This window comes from Clarias gariepinus, chromosome 8 (genome assembly GCF_024256425.1).
Source record: "Clarias gariepinus isolate MV-2021 ecotype Netherlands chromosome 8, CGAR_prim_01v2, whole genome shotgun sequence".
Lineage (NCBI taxonomy): Eukaryota > Metazoa > Chordata > Actinopteri > Siluriformes > Clariidae > Clarias > Clarias gariepinus.
In genome coordinates this window covers 36,573,132-36,593,841 of record NC_071107.1, presented here as the reverse complement: position 1 = coordinate 36,593,841, position 20,710 = coordinate 36,573,132, and the positions used below count along the sequence as shown (strand labels likewise).

Here is a 20,710-nt window from a genome sequence, read left to right as displayed (position 1 = left end):
GGAACAAAGAGGCCCAAACTCTTATCCAGCATGACCACGCCCATGGGAAATAATAAAAAAAAAAAAGGGAAGCTGAATGGATGAATCAAAATTGGAAGACAAAAGATAAGTGTGGAGCGCATTGCGACAGGAAAAGGGAACGAGATGTTTCATAGGTACATGTGAATGTGATGGTCCGGATTGCACAAACTTCATTTAAGCAAAAAGATCCCATTAAAAATAAACAAATAATTGGAATGAAATCATTCTTAAGTAACTGAGACACTTGACACATTTGCATGTGCAGATATCTTTATTTCTGCATTATATTACAAACATTGTAAGTATGATTTGAAGCCCAAACTTTACCCAAAAAAAGAAAACAATAAACCTGATCATCCTTTAAATTAATAACAACACTCTCCCAAATAAACTTCAATACATTAATAAACCACATAAGTACTGCTGAGCCAGATGTTCAATTAAATAGGATTGTTTTTAATGGGGCAAAACAACAGGCAGTCCTTTCCTTTTGTGATCAAAATACACACCTTTCCAAAATGTTTTACTACTGCCCATTAATGATATACAGCTAAATTTACACAAGAGCCTTTTCTCATATTAAGAAACTGGTATGTACACATTGATATTTTTGACTCTGTGATTTGTGAACTTTTCCAGCACTGCTTTAGATTTACACTTTAAGTACATATTTATAAAACTACAAATCTACATAGCAGAAGTGTCCTAATATCAGAGTATCCAGTTGTTGAACCACAATCGGCAGTTAGAGTCATTATTGTAACCGAGACGAAGGGGAGAAAAAAAACAAGCATTTAGTGTTAGGAAAAAAAAGTAAGAAAGAAAAAAAAAAAAGCGCTATTCATATGGATTTCACAGACGGGGAAAAGATCTTAATAAATCCTGCAGGCACATCTAAGCCAACAGGACATCTTTCATCAGGCCCATGATTATCTCCACATTAAAAAGCAAAAGCAGAAGCACTGCGGTTCACTACAAATCCCCAAGTGACACTTGTGATTACTGAGTGCAGACGGATAGAATAAAACTGCAAATGCTTCAGGAAACACCTTGAATAAGCGTTTCACCACTGCAGGCTGACCTGAAATTTTACGTCTGTCCATACTTCTGTTTTTTCCTTGCACAGCTCTAGTGCTCCGTCTCGAGATGTCTCCTAAAGTGCTTCGATAAATAGCATTGTCAGGCCGATCACTGTTTGAGCAGGTCTTTAAGTACCGCCCCTGCGCTGGCGTCAGCTGTCACTGGCATGGGCGTGAACGTAGGGAGAGCGTCTGAGATGGGCTTCATGAGAAGGTGTCCACCTGAGGCTCCGCCTCCACCTGTTGTTAGTAACGGCACAGCAGCAGAGCGAGGAGCCAGGAACAAGTTTGAGTCCGTGCTGCGCTTCCCGCTACCTGATGAGCCTGGATGGTTACACAAAGAGAAAGAACACACAAAGCACTCTGTGTTAGGAAGATAGTGTTGTGTGGTCATTGAAAAAACAATTAACATAAAAATTTGCAATTTGCAAAACCAGCAGAAACTGTCCAAAATAACCTGTTCAAGTTAATACATTTAGTGAGGCTAGGCTACAAGCTAAGGTAATGTGAGGTCAGCAGCAAAGATGCTTCACGCACATATTTTAGAAAGAACATGCGTTAATGCACAGAATTCTCATAGCGTCCGCATGATGTGTATTATTGTATTGTACCTGCTGCAGTTGAACCGGTAGTGTTCCTGCCGACAGGGGGCGCACTCAGAGGCTTAATGTCGTAAACAGGGAGTTTGGGCGCAGGAGCAGCTGGAGTTGACTCTACTTCCAAGAACTTCACAAAGAGCTCGGAGAAAGACTGTGAAAAACACAGAAGCATGCGAGCATGTGTAAATCTCCAGTTTAGAATGTGTATATTCATGTCCAGAGTTTGTGGTATTTCACTCACACACTTCCCAACACGCCGAGATGTATACAGACATCAAGTGCGACTTACAGCATCATGCCACCGCCCCCATGCTTCACATAACACTTGTGTTTTTTGTACAGAAATCTGCACACTACCTTTTCCCCTGGTTATACTATGTGATAGACGTTTACCTTCCCTTCTGTGACCGTGTGTCTGTGTTAAACACTCACCCCATTGAGGTTTTGGGCATGTGTGGGTCTTTGGGGTGTGGTTGGAACACTCTGGACTGCTCTGCTGCCTCCTAACCACCCTGATACCCAACCTGTCATTCCCTTCCTCCCCTCCTCCTCCAACATCTAAAGAAAAAGAGAGAAGATCATGGGCAGGTCAAAATAATCCACAGTCTCATATAGGAACCATCACTGCATGTGGTTGTGTTTACAGTTTTATGATCTGTCTCATGAGACCTTTTACTGCTGTGTATCACCACATGAACTCATCATTATCATTATCAATCATCACTGTGGTTTTTTATTAATTTTGTTAAATAAGGTGTAGGGAAGGGGACTACATTCTTCTAATCCTGCATGTCACCCAGCTGGATGAGTGAGGAGGAAAGTTTGTCCAAACCAAAACACAGACATTTAGAGTGGAATATTTCAGATATGGGGCAGGAGATAAGATAGGAAAGAGAGGGAATGGGAAACAGAAATATAGGGATAAACTAAAAGGATCTGAAAAGTGCTATATTTGAGAGAGAAAAAAAGTCTGTTCAGAAGAATGTGACCGCGAGTGTGTGATCACAGCTGGCTGATACAGCTGCAGAGCTGGATGCTGCCCAGGATTTTGCTGAGCATCTGATGAACATCTTCCTCTCCTTCCTTCACCCCTCCCCTCTCTTCCTGATGTTGGTCTCTACCTCTTTTCAAGTAGTCACGTTGCTCCAAAAGCGTGGGCACTTTTTTTTTTGCACATATTAAATGTTTCTACAGGAAGGCGTTCGTCAGAACAGTGCAAGCAGCAGGACAATGAGCTCTGTAGGTCCCTCACATACACGTCATTCATCTCTAAACAGTTTGTTAGAGGTCACCCCATAACTCCCTTGCCTGTAGCTAACAGAGCCACCTGCACTCCAGAACGTTTATCACAACCGTGAGAATTTCAGGCTTTTGGCTTCCTTCAAAATGCACACTCTGACAGAGTGATTTATTTCAAGAGTGAAAGAAGACACGAGGGGGCCAAGGAAAGCACACAGGGCAGGAAAGTGATAAGGTCTGTCTTTAAGCAGCTACACCCTTCTTAATAACCTCTGTAATCCCCATGGACCTAGTGTATTGTGGAGGGATGGAGAAACGCCAGAGAAATGCTTTGCGTCACAGCAAAGCCAAATATCTCTAAAGAGACCGGGAGATGGATGAGAACATGAATTGTGACTGGTGGAAGAGAAATTAACAGAGCGCAGAAGAATGTGGGTTTGCAGAGGAACAACACATGAAACATCTTAAAGCGGAGAATATTTGGCAAGGAAAGACTACAGGAATTTGATTGGCTTGTGAAAAGTGGGTGTAACACCCAGTCAGACGCAACACCGCTGCTGAGTGACTCCGTCTGTGACTCTCCATATCAACATTTTTGCCAATTATATGAAGATTCCAGCTCATGTATGTAATGCAACACTCTCCAACCAATCAGAATCTGGAATTTGACATTTCCCCCTCACATTTTTAGAACTGAGCAAAATAAGCCTTAAAATCCAAAAAGCAGACTTTTTTATTATCAAAATAAATAAATAAATAAGATAAATGGAGAAGAAAATAAGCAGGTTTGAAAAAGAACAAAAAACAGACTAAAGAAAGTATTGCAGGGCGAAGAGCAGATGGGAATGAAAGAATGGAGAGCAAGAAGAGAAGGGGACGTGCACTCACCTTGTCCACATCGTCCCGTTCCAATCCAACCACATTACCCATGAGCCTTAGCACTTCTGCGCGTTTGTTTCTCGGCGTGTGGAAATATCCAAGAAACAGATTTCTCATTAACACTCTGAAACAGCAAGAGGAAAAGAGACCCACAAAAACATCACCCTTAGTGATTTACAAACAGGATTTGATTCATGCAAGGTTTTTTTAATTTTTTATATGTCTTATTTATTTAATTAATTAATTTATTTATTATAAATGCTTGCTTACTTGTCCACTTTGCCTTCAGTGCTGTTAAGAAGATCAGTCATTTTGGCCTGGGCGTCATCTAGCATCTCCTGCCTCACTTCCACTGCAACATGCACACAATCCACACACAATCCTGAGTTGCCCGCTTTTGGGCAAAATGTGTCATCACTTTCATAAGTGCCCTAAACTACAGCCTTTCAGTAGGTTATTTATAAAGAAAACGATTACCTAAGAAATGTCTGGAGCTCTCATAATGTCTGCTTGTGTGTAATATCATAAATATACATGTCCACAGTCTGGATGGTTACCACAAGGTTGTGTGTGTGCGCGCGCAAGTGTTGGTGTGTGTGTGTGTGTGTGTGTTAATATTTGTTATAAAAACACTGGTAATGATGTGAGCAGTTCTGGATTAATGATGTAATGCAGACACAGTTTTTTTTTTTTATCCAGATGTATTTAGTCAGTGCAGCTTTTAACAGGTGAAGCCAATCTCAGTTTCAATGGCACACAAAGTTATTTGACGTTCAACTGTGATCAGCTGTGGTCATTTTAATTATCTCAGCATGTAGTTAGTCCCTGGTAGTGCAATTGAAAGCAAACAATCAACTATGAGCGGCAAAGCACTGTCAAATAAAACTGTGCACAGGCACAAGTCAGGAGATTGTATATTTTATATTAAAATGTGTCTGTCTGTCTTCATTTGAGGCTTTCAGGCAAAAAAAAAATTATTTCTGTATCTTATTTGATTCTATAATGTCCTCTTGTCAAAGAGCGTAGCAGCAACGAGCACAATCATGGGATGTCTAACTAAATAACTCAGTATATTTATAGCTGTTCATCATGGCCGTGGATTATGTGTTCCTATTACTGTTCATATTTAACATCTGGAATAGGAGAGGACAAATATTCTTTCCTCAGGTCATAAATCTGAAAGAAAAATTCCTCTTTAATGCCGGGTATATCTACAGGACATGTGCCAGACTTTGCAATTACGTCTATAACTATACATCTTACATTCAAGAATATCAACCATTATTAAGCTTTACATCATGGCCTTTAAAATTAAAATCTACAAATAAGTAACAATAATAAAAAGAATGGACACATTATTTTATAGCTGATTAGACTGTAAGATCTTGCTGTAAATCAGTCCTCACCCTGTTTCTTCAGCTCCTCGATCTGCTCCTCCTTCAGGTCGAGCTGGTCAGTGAGGCGGGATGCTGACTCTAGCGCGGTGTTCGCCTCATCTAGATTCAGCTGCATGCACGGAAACCCACAGAGAGTTACACAACAACACAACGCAGCACAAGGACAAGTGACGAATAACTGATATCGCTCGCAGTTAGGGGTGACCTCTGTTCTATAACGAGATGGTAGTCAGTATAGAACAATATAGAAGAATTCTCACCCGTGGAATATTCATGGACTTCTTTTATAACGTGATTTTAATTACACAAGACCTCATCATTATACTGTGCTTGAAGTCTTTGGTAAATATCAATTGCTTTTACGCCTTCCACGTCCTGGTTTGACTTGTAGCTTTATGCACAGAATGGTTGTTAAAAAAATACTGCCACTAGCATTTTTACACTGTGCAGCTGCCCAGGCTGAAAAAAGTCAGAAGCAAGACTGACACAAAGGATTCTTTTTTCCTCTTTCGCCCCGTGTCCAATCAGGCGGCACGTGGGGAACAAGTGAGAAAAAAAAAAAGAGTGACGGTACTCATCACTTACTTGTTATGAAGCGAGAAAGGTGACATTTATCTGCGCTTTTTACTACTGTAATTCCATAATAATAATGATAATAATAATAATAACAACAACAACTCAAATACTCTTGATTTTTTTGACCCCAAAGCTGCAACAAGGACAAACAACCTCGCCTAAGGTTCACCTACACTGGGTTTATAGAGCAAGCCTTTGTCAGACTGACGTTACCTGTAAGGCAGACGCTTTGTCCTCCAGCGTTTCTGCTTTCCTCCTCCACTCCTCCTTCTCTTTCTTGTGTTTCTCCAGTTCTGCTGAGTACATGGCTTTCTCCTCTAATGCATCAGCACAGCCAGAAAAGACATGATTAAATTCTGTACCAGCACTTGTTTGTCATCTCTGGAGTAGAAATTGTAAACTGATCCAAACAACACAAAACTACAACACTGCACTATGAAATAAGAAATCATTAAACATAAAAAACTAATTTCTCTTCAGTATATTTATGATGAAAATAATGAGGATAAGAAGGCCTTGCCTTGCTGGAACTGCTCTAACACCATCTGCAGGTTGGACAGAGACACTGCATACTGGTTTACTTGTTCCTGAGCAGCATGGAGCTGAAGCAAAGCCTCGTCCCTTTGCCTGGCCAAGACGTTCAGCTGCTCCTGAAGAGACTCCACCTGCAGACTGGCCTGCTGACTGCGCACACACACAAAATGATATTTATAAGTTATTTTCTTAGGTTGAATATTTAAATAATAAAAGTTTACATAAAAAAATAATGAAAACAAAAGCAAAAGTAAGCAAATATTGGCATGACGCCACAAGCTCCTGCACACCTGGCGCTCTCCACGGCACTGGAGGACGACACCAGCTTCTCCTCGAGCATCGCTACCCTGCGTCTGAGTTCGGTCTCCCGGTCCTCTGCTCCGAGCGCTTCCCGAGTGTAAGAGTCCTCGATCTCCAGCAGGTGATTGCGGAGACGCTCCAGCTCCAGCTTCAGTCTCTGCTCTTTATCGCGAGTGTGCTGCAGCTAAAGAGTGAGAAAAGAATACAAGCAAGAAGAAGAGCAAGCAACATTGAAGTTATAGTAATGTGACAACAAAAGGTGTGTATAGAGCAAGTAAAATAAATCTACAAGCGACATTTACTTGCTAGTGTTAATTAGAGGGAGTCCTACCTCACTCTGCAGGGCAGAAGTCTCCATCTGCTTCTGTTTAAGAGCCAGCATGACCTGGTCTCGCTCCTGCTGGAACGTCAGCGCCTTCTCCTGCATGGACCTCACTTCATTCAGCAGCTGATTCAGCTCGCCGGTTTTACCCTGAAAATAAACCGTGTTATAATGTGCTGATGTGCCAAAAAAAAAAGGGAGAGTACTTGCCTGGACGTCCTCAATTACCTGCTCTTTGTCTTTGAGCAGCTTCTCCATGGCCGCAGCCTTCTCTGTGATGCTGCTACACTCGAACTCTCGCTCCCGCAGCATCAGCGACACCTGCATGTTGGTTTCCTGCAGAGCTCGAAACTCGGTCTCTTTCTCTCGTGATTTTACCGTCACGGCTTCGTTTTCCTCCTTCAGCTTCTTGACGTCCAGCTCAAAGATCAGCGCGCGCTCCTTCAAGTTTGTCACGGCTTGCTTCAGGACCTCGTTATCGTTTTCACGGTTGCGCAACGTTTCACTCACCTGTAGAATGTGCAAGAAAATTAAAAATTGGCAATTCATGTGTTGGAGAGGGGTTTATCCAACACTGGGTTTATCCAGAAACAATTGTGACTTTAAAGTTAGATAATAACGTACAGTATGCTAGTTAGAGATGTTTGTGAACCCCCTGGTGGCTATCACATGAAATAGCGTTACAAACTATTGTGTTGTTTCAGACAATGTCCACAAGTATTTTTCTAATTTTTAATCGGTCTGTGCTTATTTATCTTTTAAGATTTTCCAAAACTGTTTTCAGTGGTGTTGTGTCGACAGGGGAATTTTGGCCCATGTAACGCCACCTTGTATGATGTAAATATCTGTGTTCTTATCTCCTTGATTTAATGTCAGCTTCATTTATGGGGATAATTGTGCAATAGTTGACTTCCGTACAGTAAACTAGTAACTGTTAATGTTGCTTACTGGACTAGACTTCTGATTGGCCCCCTGTTGATAAGAGATGCTACTAACAGCACTTAACAGAACATTTGCGTTTTTATGAGGATGAAGATATTTTGAAAGTGCAGGGCGTGGGCAGAATTAAAAAAAAAAACTAATTAGAAAAATCCCAGTCTTCAAAAATACCCATGTGGACATGACCTCAGGCATTTAGCTGGTTATTCCAAAAAAAAAAAAGTAAAGTTAAAAAATGGAAACTAGTTTGAATATTTTGGGGCAGAAAATGTTTGAACGAATGCTTTGCCTGCTACAAACTCTTAGTAGAAAGAGATTCTGGACATTTTTTCGAGTGTTAAGTTTAGGATGCTAGGTCTAAGTATCTCTGTCTGCTAAACTCACTTGGTTCAGTTGGTCTCCTTTGGTCTTGATAAGAAGATCCTTTTCTCTGAGGGAACGCTGCAGGGTCTCAATCCTCTCCCGAGCTTGCCTGAGTTCCTCAGCGTGGCCCCTGTGCTCACTTTCTGACAAAGAAGCTGAATTTGACAAACGGTGGTTGTTCTCCTGAAGCGTTCTCAACATACTCTCCTTCTCGGCTAACAACTTTTTTAACGATTCCAGGTCTTGCTGTGAACTCTCGTCTTGAACGACTGGTAGTTTTGGTGGTGCGTCCTGTGTGACCTGATGTGCTACAGCTTGGACAGATTGGGTGGAAATATCTGGGACCTGAGCAACGCTGTCAAGCTTTACGAGCAGGACATCTTTGGTGGTACTAAGCTGGCTGATGGTCTGCTGTACCTGAGCAAGTTCCTGACTCAAACTGCCCAGCCTTTTCTCCTTCTGCTCATAGCTTTGGATGAGTCTAGAGTAGTCGACTGAAAGTTTGGAGCTGCAGTCGCTGTCAGCAGACACCTGTCCTTGCAGCTTAAGAAGCTCCTCCTGAAGCTGGGCAGATTCATGCTGCATGTTCTTGACAGTCGTGATCACCTGTTGCTTCCACTCGTCCATTTTTTTGACCTGTTGCTTGAGGTTGTCTCTCTCATGCAGGAGTTCCTCAAACTGATTGCTGCTTACTCCACCTGAACCACCACTTCCAGAGTCACCACCAGATGCCTGAAGAACAGTGACCAACGTTTGGCATTTCTGTGTAAGGGCATCAATTTCAATGTCCTTCTCACGGATGATACGGGACAAGTTCTGAATGGTCTCCCGGAACATCTCCTGACTTCCTGAAGGATCACTCATGGTGGACAGCCTCTGGTTTTCCTGTTGAAGCTTAAGCAAGGCTGATTCCTTGGCTGCAATAATTTCCATGATGCGATGATATTCTGAACGCAGATGGCTATTCTCACGTGCCTTTTCATTCAGTACAGCGAGCACCTGTTCTCGTTCGACTGCATAAGCCTGCAGCTGTTGCTGGAGCAACAGCACGTCCTGACTATATCCACCTGAAACACGAGCGTGAAGCGCTTGGATTTCTAGATCCTTCTGAAGCACTATTTGAGAAAGTTTGCCAAGTTCATCACGAGAAACCACAAGCTGATCAAGCTGTTTGGTCAAAGAGAGGTTCTTCTCGTTTAGCTGAATAATCTCAGTCTCTTTCTCCTTGATGCCCTTCACAAGTTTTTCAATCTCCACCTTTGACAGGTCATGCTTCTCATTGCCATTCTCGCCACTGAGAGAACGAGACTTGTCCTCTTGAAGAATTTCCAGAGTCTGCGTTTGACTTTGTTCATTTTGTAGTCTTTCCATTTCTCCCTGCAGCCTCGTCATTTCCTCATCCTTGGCACCAATCAGTTTTTCATAGTTCAGGGTGCTTTGCTCGTGTCTCGACCGAGCCTGCTCCAGTTCACTTTGATGCACCTGAAGTGTATGCTGCAATTGGATAAGTGATTCCCGCTGTTGCTCTGACGTTGCCCTTAAAGTCTTTGCTTCTTCCTCATATCTGTCCCTAGCAGCTTTGAGCTGTGCAACTTCAGTTTCCAGTTCAGTGATTACGTCCAGCGTCCTTGGTTCTGACATCAGTTGCGGTCGACTCTGTTGATCCTTCAGACGTTCGATTTCCTCCTTCAGGTGACTGTTCTTCTCTTTCATGGCCCCTAGCTGCTTGTCCTTCTCCTCTACCACTTTTCTAAGTGCGTCACTTTCTTGCCTGATCTGCAAAATTCTGGCCTTCAAATCCTTCTGTGCCTCATCAGCTTGAGCTTTTAATGATGCTGCAAAAGCATCCTTCTCCTGTAAAAGCTCAGTGAGCTGCTTCTGTCCAGCTACAGTGATGTCCAACATCTCACTGGTGTCTTTGTGGTCAGCCACCAGCTGCTCCCTCTCGCGCTTTAGCTCGGCGATCGTCAGGTCCTTTTCCTGGTTTAGCTTCACAGTACGTTCGTGTTCCATCTGCAACGCAGAGGCATCCAATGATCGTGCTCTAGTGAGCTCCTCAATGGTCTGCTGGTACTGCTTGGTCTGATCCAAAATCCGGTTCTCTGCTTGACTCAGTTCAGCTTGTAGCTGGTTCTTCTCGAGCTTCAAGGCCTCGATGCGAGTGTCTTTCTCCAAGACTACTCTGCTTAGAGAGTCCTGGCTATCCTGTAACTGCTGAGCCAACATCTCTACTTTCTCAAGAGCCTGAGCGCTGTCTTCTTTCAACTTCCTTTTCTCCATCTTTAATTCAAAGTCTTCAGAAGACACTTTCTCATACAAGACCTTCAATTCCGTGAGCTCCCGTGTTAAATCGACGATTTCTTTCTCCTTCTCTTCCAGGACCTTTATTTGACCCTGTACCTCATTCCCCTGCTCCCCTACTTGACTCAGCTTATCACGGAGACCTTCCAGCTGAGTTTCTTTTTCCTGCAGCAGCTTCTTCAGGTCAGAGACCTCTATGCGTGTTTCTTTGCCGAGCTCCTGGGACTTTTTTAATTTGTCCCTTAGCTCTCTTATTGTGGCCTCCAGCTGCTGTTTGCCCATATGTAGATCATTGAGGGTGAAGGCACTTTGGCTGAGCTTCTCCTTCTGAGACTCCATCTCCAGATGAAGTGCCTCTTTTTGACTGAGCAACATTGTAAGCTCTGATTTTAGACGAGTACCTTCAGCTTCAGCCTGAGACTTCTGTGCAGCGAGTTGGTCTTTCATAGTGATGAGATGCTGAATGTGGTAAAAATACAAACTGAGTACAAACTTAAGAAAATAGGTCTAGATTATTGTGTCAACAAAAACTGCCAATTTCAGTATTTGAAAACTAATGCCTATTGTGGTTGTACAACATAATAGACTAATGCAGCTCTAGAATTTAAAATACAGCTATGGTTAAAATGGTAGAATGTAATGTAATATAGAATGTATACAAAATTTAGACCCTAGATGTTGCTCTAGAACGCACATCAGATCTGCCCTCAAGTGCATTAACAGACAAACCTGTGTGGCCTCCTGGTTCTGCCGGTCGAGTTCCTCTAGTTCTGCTGTTAGTGTGTCCATGCTGACATTTGCTTGCTTTAAAGCAACCTCTCTCTGCTCCAACTGGTTCTTTAAGTCTGTAATTTCAAGGTGCAGTTCCTCTGTGCTTTCAGCCTCACTCGACGTGAACTGGTTCTCAGCTAGCCGGAGTTTCTCCACTAAAGCTAACTGCTCAGTGTGACAGAACACAGCAGCATATTAATACCAAAACACACACAAAAAAATGCACCATTCATTTATGTTATCGTAAATCGTTATGTAATAGTTAAACTTTAATAAAAGGAAAAAAAAAACTTTAAAAGTTAGAATAATTAACCCTCTCTTTCTCTAATTCCTCCTTCTCTGTCCTGAGCGCACTGATGATTGTGTTAAGCTCCAGGATATCCGCATGTTCAACCTCAGCACTCTGATTTATCTGAAAATAAAACACACATTAATGAGTGACCATATAAAAAATACTTTATATGCAGAAATATGAACTGCTTAGGATGCTGATGATTTAAAATTATGAATAAATAAATAAATCAGAACAGACGTACTTCAGTGAGAGATTTCAACCTGGATATCTCTTTTTCAGCATCTACAGAACAGAATTCATTATATAGTATAAATCAAATCTGAAATTATATCAGTAAATAAACTATATTAAAGATTACACCATGATTTTAAATAATACCTAGATCTGACTGGAAAAATTAGAAATTAATGCATCATTAACAGTAAAGCAGAACAAAGCAATTTACCTGCTATCGCTTTCCGCAGGCCATGTATCTCGGCGTCGTGCTGTGCTTTGACCATGGCTTTACTCTCCTGCTCCTGAACCCTGGCCTGAAGCTCACTAACAGAACTCTGGAGTCGAGTGTAGTTCTGCAGAAGTTCTGCGTTTTCCGCCATCGCCTCATCCTTCTCTCGCTGAAGCTCCGCCCCTTGTCGCCGGGCCTCGTCGAGACTCGCCGCTAGCTCGCTGCACTTTGCTTTCTGAAGCTCCGCCTCCTCATGCAGGAAACGAATTGTATCCAGCTCTTCGAGTTTGGACGAATCTGGTGATGCTGCTGCTGGAGCAGAGAATGAGGCAGCAGTTCCTGAAGATATACAGAGAATAATGTATCAATATTTTCTCATATTTCATTATTAGTTCATCGTAAAATTCAACAGATGGCGCTGTACATGAGTGTGCAACTGTAATCTACTTAATAAACGCGATCTCTCAGCTTCATTCCGCGCCCCTTATGTTACCACGTAAAAATCTTAGTTCATGACAAAATTTTAACAGATGTACATTTTTAAAAACACACTTATGAGTGTGCAATTAAATTAAAAATGTGTGCTCACCATTCTGAATCTGCTCCTCCAGCTCTTCGATCCTCTCTTCGTACTCTGCCAGTTCGTCCCTGTGCCGCTTCGCCATGTCCGCCAATTTTTGCCTATGAGCATCTTGCAGCGCTGCCAGCTCGTGCTGATGCTCGTCAACTTCGCGCCCCATTTCCTCTCTCAGCTCCTAGTCAGGTCAAAAGTCATTTGCATAAAAATGAGGTAACGTAAAGGAAGGTAACAGTAACTTTGCTTCGTCGCGCCATAATCTTGCTAAGTTTACTATTACAGCATGACAGACGGTGCTTTATTCCTTATCGATCCGACATAAGATTCAGCCCAGAGAGAAGCCTAAGAAGGCAGAATATTTGGAAGAGCTCACTTTGATGGTTCTCTGCAGCTTCAGGATTTCCCCATGGTCGCCCTTTTCTGCTCCTGACACTTTAGATGCCTGTTATATAAAAATACACATATAAAAAATAAAAAACGTCATTATACGCATACTTCAGTATCTAAGTTAGTCAGCCAATTAAGCTTGCAGAACAAACCCCCCAAACTGCTGGCCAACCCATGTTACACTCGGCCAGTAAAGCTACCTGAGCCACCCTCCTCCAGTGAGTGACGTCCGCCTCCAGGCGCTGCACCTCATGAGACAGCCGGTTGATTTCCTGCTGTGACCACAGGACGTCACTCAGGTCCACCTCGTCGCCGTGGAAACCGTGATGGCCAGCCGAGGGACGGGACAGAAAGGAGGAGGAGCTTGTGGTGGTGGCGACGGTCGTCACGGGAAGCACGGCGAGATCGGAAGCGGAAGACGAGACGTCCTGGGCGGAGAGTCGAAGCTTCTCGACTTCTTCCTGTAAACTGTTTTGTCTGGCTTTTAGGTGGCTGATGTCTACCTGGAAGCGCACACACACATACAAATGAATGAATCGGCTAAATACCGTAAAGAGCAGCATCTTGCATTGGGAGGCAGAGGCTAAGTGATAGAGAATGAGAACATCACCTCTTTCTGCTGCAGTATAGTCCTGTACTCCACTGACTGCTGCTTGACCTGGATCTCCGCCGCCTCCAGCTTCTCCTCCAGCTCAGCATTTATTCTCCTCAAGCGCTCGTACTAAAACAGAAAGAGAAAACAGTTCATATACCTCACATTATTTCCTAACCCTATCATACATGCAATTCATCATTATACTGAATGACTAATATGAATTGCTATATATTAAAAACTATAAATTGAAAAAAGTTAAAGTCTGTCTAAACCCACTGACTGATTAGAAGTCTAACAGGATGAGCTGGAGCACCCATTTGCAGCCTGCAAGTAGGTGGATGGGACGCGGGAACCACAATAAACTCACCTCGGATTTCTGTGCAGACAGAGCCGTCTCCAGCTCCAGCAGTCTCGAGTTGGACACGTGCAGCTCAGTGGCAGCATCTGTGACACAGTGAGGATACAGGTCAATCAATAGAAGGAAAATAGTCTGATCAACAACAGATGATTACAATCTTGGTAATTGGATCATTTTGTAAAAGCTTCAGGAATGCTTCAGAGAGTGACTATGTGCCATACCAAGGAAAACAAGACAGGTAGAAAAGATCAAAAGATCTGTGTTTTTATAGTCATTTTATGAAAGCCATAAGTGTCACTTTGAAAATGACAATTTTATTTTTTCATATAAATAATCTGACCTTCACACTTGACCGTTTTCAGCTGTTACACACACTCACAAAACATACTGGGCTTTATATAACACCACCAATCTTATCAGAGCGGACGACAAAGCTAAATTCACACGAGCCCACGCGTTTGTGGGCGATTTCAAATTTACGCACGATAGATTTGTAACATGCCCAGGAACGGCTGCTACACCCTCCCCCGCGGGCCAGCATTCACATTGTTTTTGTACTCTCTCCTCGAGTACACTTGCATATGCTGTATACACTCTCCGATACAGCAGGTGTCAGTATGCACCTACTTGGTTTGCGCGCTGCAATTAAACATAAGAAGAAGAGAACAAGTTAAGATAAGTTAAGTTAACCTTCTCGTCATGCCTAGTGTTGTTAATATTTCAGGAAAAAATTGTCAGGTTTGATCCGTGCCCAAGTACACTGGATCGTTCTGGAGACCACCTTTTCCAGAGGACTCAGGTATGGTATCTAAGCATGTAATGCTTGTGTTCTCACTGATTAAAATGATCCAGGCTTTAAGGTCAAGTGTTCTCGGAAACGATTCTGGAGCCTTAAATTGAAAACGCCCTTAGCACGCTCACAGACTTCTACTTTTCAGGAGCAGCCCCATACGTGTGAATATCAAGCAAAACAATTGACTACAAGTTTGTTTTTCACCTCCAACAATGTTTTGTACTGTTTGCGTTCTCAACATGGGCTGTGAACCTTCGTCTCCGCATCATCGCTGCATCTCAAATAAAAACTGATCAAGTAGGTTTCTTTTCTTCTCGTTAATCCTATTTGCCCACTAAACAACTTTAAATTTAAAACTAACAGCATGTAAATTTAATCCCCTGACTGAGAGAGGCCGAGCTGCTGATTGGTCTAGTCCTGAGAACAAACAAGAAGTAATGATCCTGGTCTGAGTCAGCAAACCTGCAGAAAAGCAAAAATTTTCTGGCTGGAAGTTGTTTCTTACACATATGTGCTTCCTGTTTGCAAAATAAAAATTCTGTCGTCATCTCTGCGCTTGTGCAAGTAAGATTGGCTTTCATATGTGATTTGAAAAGCAAGTAGAAAAGCATTCTGAAAATATCACAGACGTGAGATGAAGTGCTCTCTAAAATTCCTGGTGAAAAATCCTCAAACTCTTCTTTATCCAGAGTCACATTTTGAAATCATTTTTTTTTTTTTTATGTATGGAATTTCTATTATCAGGTTAAACGTTTGACCCTGTTAGAGAAAGAATTGCTTCTCATGCACGTGACTTTCACACAAAACACACACACACACACACACACACACACACACACACACTCATCTGAAACACTGCACAATGAAAATGGCCAGGATCTGACCGCAACCTCAGTGATAAAGATATTCTCAAACACTAAAATTCAGACTCATAAATCACACAGACGGCTGAAGTTTAAGTTCAACACAGTGTCAACAACATCATTTCCACTTTACCAAACTGATTTTACACATATACACGGTTTAATCCAACTGAAGATCTCGCATGTTTACAAGAACATGTCTAATGTCAGAATAATAGTCTTTTAACCAGCAACATTTATGGCAGAATAAAAGAGTGATGGATAGATAGGTGATAGATTCAATATTCAAATAACTTTTGAATAAAAAAAAAAAAAAAAAAAAAAAAAACTCAGATGTGTTGGACTAATGGTACTTAGTTATTAACCTAGTTAACCCAGTGTAAGTATGTATCCAATGTTGTAAACATTAAAGCACTTTTTGTAAGTCGCCCTGGATAAGAGCGTCTGCCAAATGCCTAAATGTAAATGTAACTTTATTAATCCCAGAGGGAAACTGCTTGGTTACAGTTGCTGACAGTCATTTTCCAGGAGGAAAGGGAAAGAGTGATATAATAGACAAAAAAAACAAAACAAAAAAAAAAACGAAATCTTTAGTTGCACAACAAACATAATTCTATATACAGATATTGCATGTGAGTGAAAAGAGAAAAGGTATTGCACCAGTTATATGAGTAAGTTAAATAGATACATAGACAGACAGACAGAGATAGATAGATAGATAGATAGATAGATAGATAGATAGATAGATAGATAGATGATTTATTACAGAACAAATTTTCACTTAATAGTTAATTAAACTTAATAATTATTAATAACATTAAATACTACTACTACTGCTGCTGCTGCTGCTGCTACTAACGATTATGTTATTATTACTAGCGGAAGTACTTATTGACGGTTAAAGAGTTTGTAGAAATAGTTCAAATGTTTAATCTGAAAATAATTTGCTGATCTTTAATGTAATCAGTGATATTATTATTATTATTTGAGGTTGAAGCCTATTTACATGTCTGTGTGTCTTAATTAATTAATAGAAAGAAATCACATTCTGTATGGTTGAGTATCTTACGCCTTGTTTACAACTAAGTTGTCCTTCTTTAGTGGTCAGACAAATACACTCCCTGTTCGGTAATCGGAGAGTGAATCACAGATGAGAAATGGAAAAAGTAGATAAAAGGATAAAGATGAAGTTTTGTCTTTAAACCACTCCAGCGTGTTAAAAATCACTTATAGCACTTCAGCAATGTTATTTTAGCCAAAGTGAAAATATGAACTAATCCTAGTTAAAATATTCAGTTTATCTTTTCTAATTAAAATCTATTTGGTGCAGGTGTTTGTTTACGTTAATCAAGTAGCGCATTAGTATCTTATATTTAAGTAAATTATTAATATCTACACATGTTCATAATATCAACACTTTTACTCAACATTTTTAATTCACTAATGGTGCCGGCAAATACCTCAGGGTGGGCAAAGTTTCATTAAAGTTTCCTACAGAGAAACAAAATATTTTCTAAGACTGGTTTCTGGTCGTCCAATGTATGAGATGTAAAAATATCACTGATAAGTGAGTTCTGACCAAATTTACAGACAAAAACCTTCTTCTATTTATATGGTTTACAACGGGAAAAAAAAACAGTTCAGCTCCAGAACAGAATCTTTATCTCCCTGTGATGACCTTCATATGTTGTGATCACACACTGCTTCCTGAACCCTGACTACTTAGAAGAAATTCATTAACTGAGCCATAGCACAATTATATGAACCTGAAGTGTGTGTGTGTGTGTGTGTGTATTAATCAACAAAGCAGAACATGAAATCACAATATCCGTGTGTGTGCGTGTGTGTGTGTGTGTTTTTGCTCTGCTGGAAGCTCTAGATCAAAGGTCTCACTCAGTGCTGGACACAAGGCTTCAACCATCACACACATTTTTTTTAACATGTTGCTCAAAATCACAGCTCAGACCACTACATGACACAAATAAATATCAGCACTAAAGTACAGCAGGAAAGTTCTGATATTTTCAAATTCTCTGCTTAATTAATATTTTATCACAGGTTACGATATTATTGCAGCCTACAACAATAGGTGTATTAATTTAATCTTTATCACTGATCTGGGCGCAGCTGACTAAGAACTCAAGTTAGCAGTATAACTTCGATTGTCTTCTGTAAAGAGACAACTGCTTAACTGGTTTATGGAAGGAGCCTCCAGTGTCGGGGCTTTATAATGCTGTAGCTTTAAGGTTACTGAAAAGTTTTCATTGTTCATCACAGGTTTTAATGTTTGCAATATGAATGACAGATAAAGACAGATGTTCAGATATATTTATAAACAAACAGACTAACGTTCATTATATAAAAACAAACAAATGATTGTTAATAGGAGGACTAAAATGAGTAACGTTATGGGAAAATAAATCAATTTTATGTATGAATACAATACCGCGATATGACTGTTTTACGATACTGACAGCAGGATGCGGTGATACCGCCCAGCCCTGATCAGGGGGCGTGGCTAAACCACACGTCAGAAGCACGAGCTATTGGGGCTAGTAAGCTGAATAAAACATCTTTCCAACATGGCGGCTCAGGTGCTGGACTCACCTCCGACTTCCTCCGCGCCTTCCAGCAGAATGTCTTTAGTGAAATTGGAGATTTGTCCGGTGAAAGATGATAAACTTCCTCCGACCTGACCGAGGGACTGACCGAGGCCCGAACCCAGACCCCCCAACCAGGACGCCATGGCACACTCTCACACACACACACACACTCTCTCTCTCTCTCTCTATCTCACTGCCTCTGTGTGACGGTTGACATGGACAGGAGGAATCCGAGCCACCCTCAGTGTGTGTGCGCGCGCGCGTGTGTTCAGAGCTCGTTCTTATCAGCCTTGTGGAGAACGGAGGCTCTTACAAAAACGCTGTATTTATCTCAAACCATCCACTCAGAGTGCCGGACTAAGAGGCATTAATCCACAGGAAGTCCGCAGAAATCCCCGCGGCTCAGTGAGCACCCTGTCCCGGCCTCCAGAGAGAGAGAATTCCGCTTTGTTTTGGTTCGCTGTGCCGAGAACTGCCAGCTCGACTGCAGCCATCACCGGACACGCTCGTCAGAGGGGACGTGGACACGCGCACAGCATCATGGGAAAATCCCCGACCAATAGAACGGCTCGGGGGGCGTGACGTCAAGGCCGATGCCGGAAGTAAATATTCTTACTTTTTTTTCCCCTCACAACGTCAACAAAAAGATCTCAGATACTGAGATAATGTACAGATACATCAAAAAAACAAACACATGCATCATTTTCTTTTTATTTTTTAGATATAAAACCGTACCACTAGTTTGTGCACCCCTGTGAAATCACTACATTAATATGTGGTTGTTTCCCAATTAGAAGTATTTTTTATATTTGTATTTGTATTGTATTTTATGTTATTTCTTTTATTAATATTTATTACTTATATATAGTTTTTTTATTTTCTTTTTAAGGTCACCGGTGGTCGTATAAGCATTTCACTGCATATCGTACTGTGTATGACTGTGTATGTGACAAATAAAATTTGAATTTGAAACAAAATTAAAATTCTTACAGTAAATAACTGCTATCCTGGCCATAAGTATTTGGACAGTGACCTTATATACTGTGTGTGAATATATATATACAGTATATATTTATATATACTGTATATATATATATATATACACACACACACACATATATATATATATATATATATATATATATACATACACACACAGAACTCGAACCCAGAGCATGGAGATGTAAGACCTCATATTTTTCAGTACTTGGATGCAATACTGTGGAAGACATCATCACCAAAATGCTACGTTTCCTTCCTTAAGCTGCTTTGTCAGGCCTGTACTGCAGCCACATTCAGTTGCTGTTTGTTCATAGGTCTTCCTTTACAGTAGTGTTCAAAATAATAGCAGTCCAACATCAGTAAGCAGATCGTTGTTTTTGGGAGAAATTATATTTCTTCATGGTAAATATTTTACTTGTACAGTAGGTGTGGTGGAGTAATAGAAAACAACAGACCCAACAGTCATGACTTGCATGCACCTGATTCTGTGTAACTGAACCATTAATTGAAAAGGGTCGTGTTCAAAATATTAGCAGTGTGAGGTTCAATTAGAGAGGTAAACTAATTCAAGGATAAACAGAATTCAAGGATAAATGCAGAAAAGGTTGTCTTGTGCATTTTTCTCTAAAAAAATGGGTCATTCCAGACATTGTTCAGGAGAACAGCTTACTTCAATTCAAAAGTTGATTAGAGATGGGAAAACATACAAAGAAGTGCAGAAAATGATAGGCTGCTCTGCTAAAATGTTATCAAATGCTTTAAAATGGAGATAAAAACCAGAAAGCTATTAGCAAGAAGCCCTTGCAAAGTCCTATTGTTAAAAAAAGACATGTGCCGCAGAGGTTACAGTTCGCCAAAGAACACATCGACTGGCCTAAAGAGAATTGGCGCAATGTTTTGTGGACTGATAAAAGCAAGATTGTCCTTTTTGGGTCTAGAGGCCGCAGACAGTTTGTCAGGCGACACTCAAACACTGAATTCAAGCTACAGTACACTGTAAAGACAATGAAGCATGGAGGCAGAAGCATCATGATATGGACAAAAAAAAAGATATGGCTTCTCGTACTATGGTGTTGGGCCTATTTATCACATTTCGGGGATCACGGATCAATTTGAGTACATCAGAATACCTAAAGAGGTCACGCTGCGTTATGCTGAAGAGGAAATGCCCTTGAAATGGGTGTTTCAACAAGACAACGACCCCGAACACACCAGTAAGCAAGCAGCATCTTGGTTCCAGACCAACAAGATTAACTAATGGAGTGGCCAGCCCAATCCCCAGACCCTAATCCAATAGAAAACTTGTGGCCTGACATTAAAAATGCTGTTTCTGAGACCAAAAAAAATGCAGTGTTTTTGGGCTGGAATACCTGTTCAAAGGTGCCAGAAGTTGGTTGACTCCATGCAGCACAGATGTGAAGCAGTTCTCAGAGAGCATACAACTAAATATTAGTTCAGAAATAAGTAAGATT

The 20,710-nt window shown here is 41.2% G+C and overlaps 1 protein-coding gene across 1 annotated transcript; it reads right to left on the bottom strand.

Annotated features, from left to right (window-relative positions):
• Positions 1 to 273: 273 nt before the first annotated feature.
• Positions 274 to 18,805, bottom strand: trip11 (thyroid hormone receptor interactor 11). The gene is made up of 22 exons (XM_053501880.1): positions 18,241 to 18,805; positions 13,987 to 14,063; positions 13,635 to 13,745; positions 13,225 to 13,527; positions 13,011 to 13,079; positions 12,650 to 12,815; positions 12,061 to 12,399; positions 11,857 to 11,897; positions 11,634 to 11,732; positions 11,279 to 11,485; positions 8,270 to 11,008; positions 7,175 to 7,456; positions 6,956 to 7,096; positions 6,615 to 6,808; positions 6,311 to 6,474; positions 6,004 to 6,107; positions 5,224 to 5,323; positions 4,088 to 4,169; positions 3,827 to 3,941; positions 2,132 to 2,257; positions 1,712 to 1,850; positions 274 to 1,424 (listed from the first exon to the last, which is right to left on the bottom strand). Exons 1-22 carry the CDS (start codon positions 18,377 to 18,379, stop codon positions 1,210 to 1,212), a joined length of 5,952 nt encoding a protein of 1,983 aa, XP_053357855.1. The 5' UTR covers positions 18,380 to 18,805; the 3' UTR covers positions 274 to 1,209.
• Positions 18,806 to 20,710: the final 1,905 nt, after the last annotated feature.

Excerpts from the sequence above, each read along its gene's own strand:
- trip11 (XM_053501880.1), bottom strand. The coding sequence starts at position 18,379 with ATGGCGTCCTGGTTGGGGGGTCTGGGTTCGGGCCTCGGTCAGTCCCTC. Across the intron at positions 14,064-18,240 it reads AGGCGCGGAGGAAGTCGGAG|ATGCTGCCACTGAGCTGCAC; the intron begins GTGAGTCCAGCA and ends ACTGTGTCACAG. Across the intron at positions 12,816-13,010 it reads AGCTGCAGAGAACCATCAAA|GAGCTGAGAGAGGAAATGGG; the intron begins GTGAGCTCTTCC and ends TGACCTGACTAG.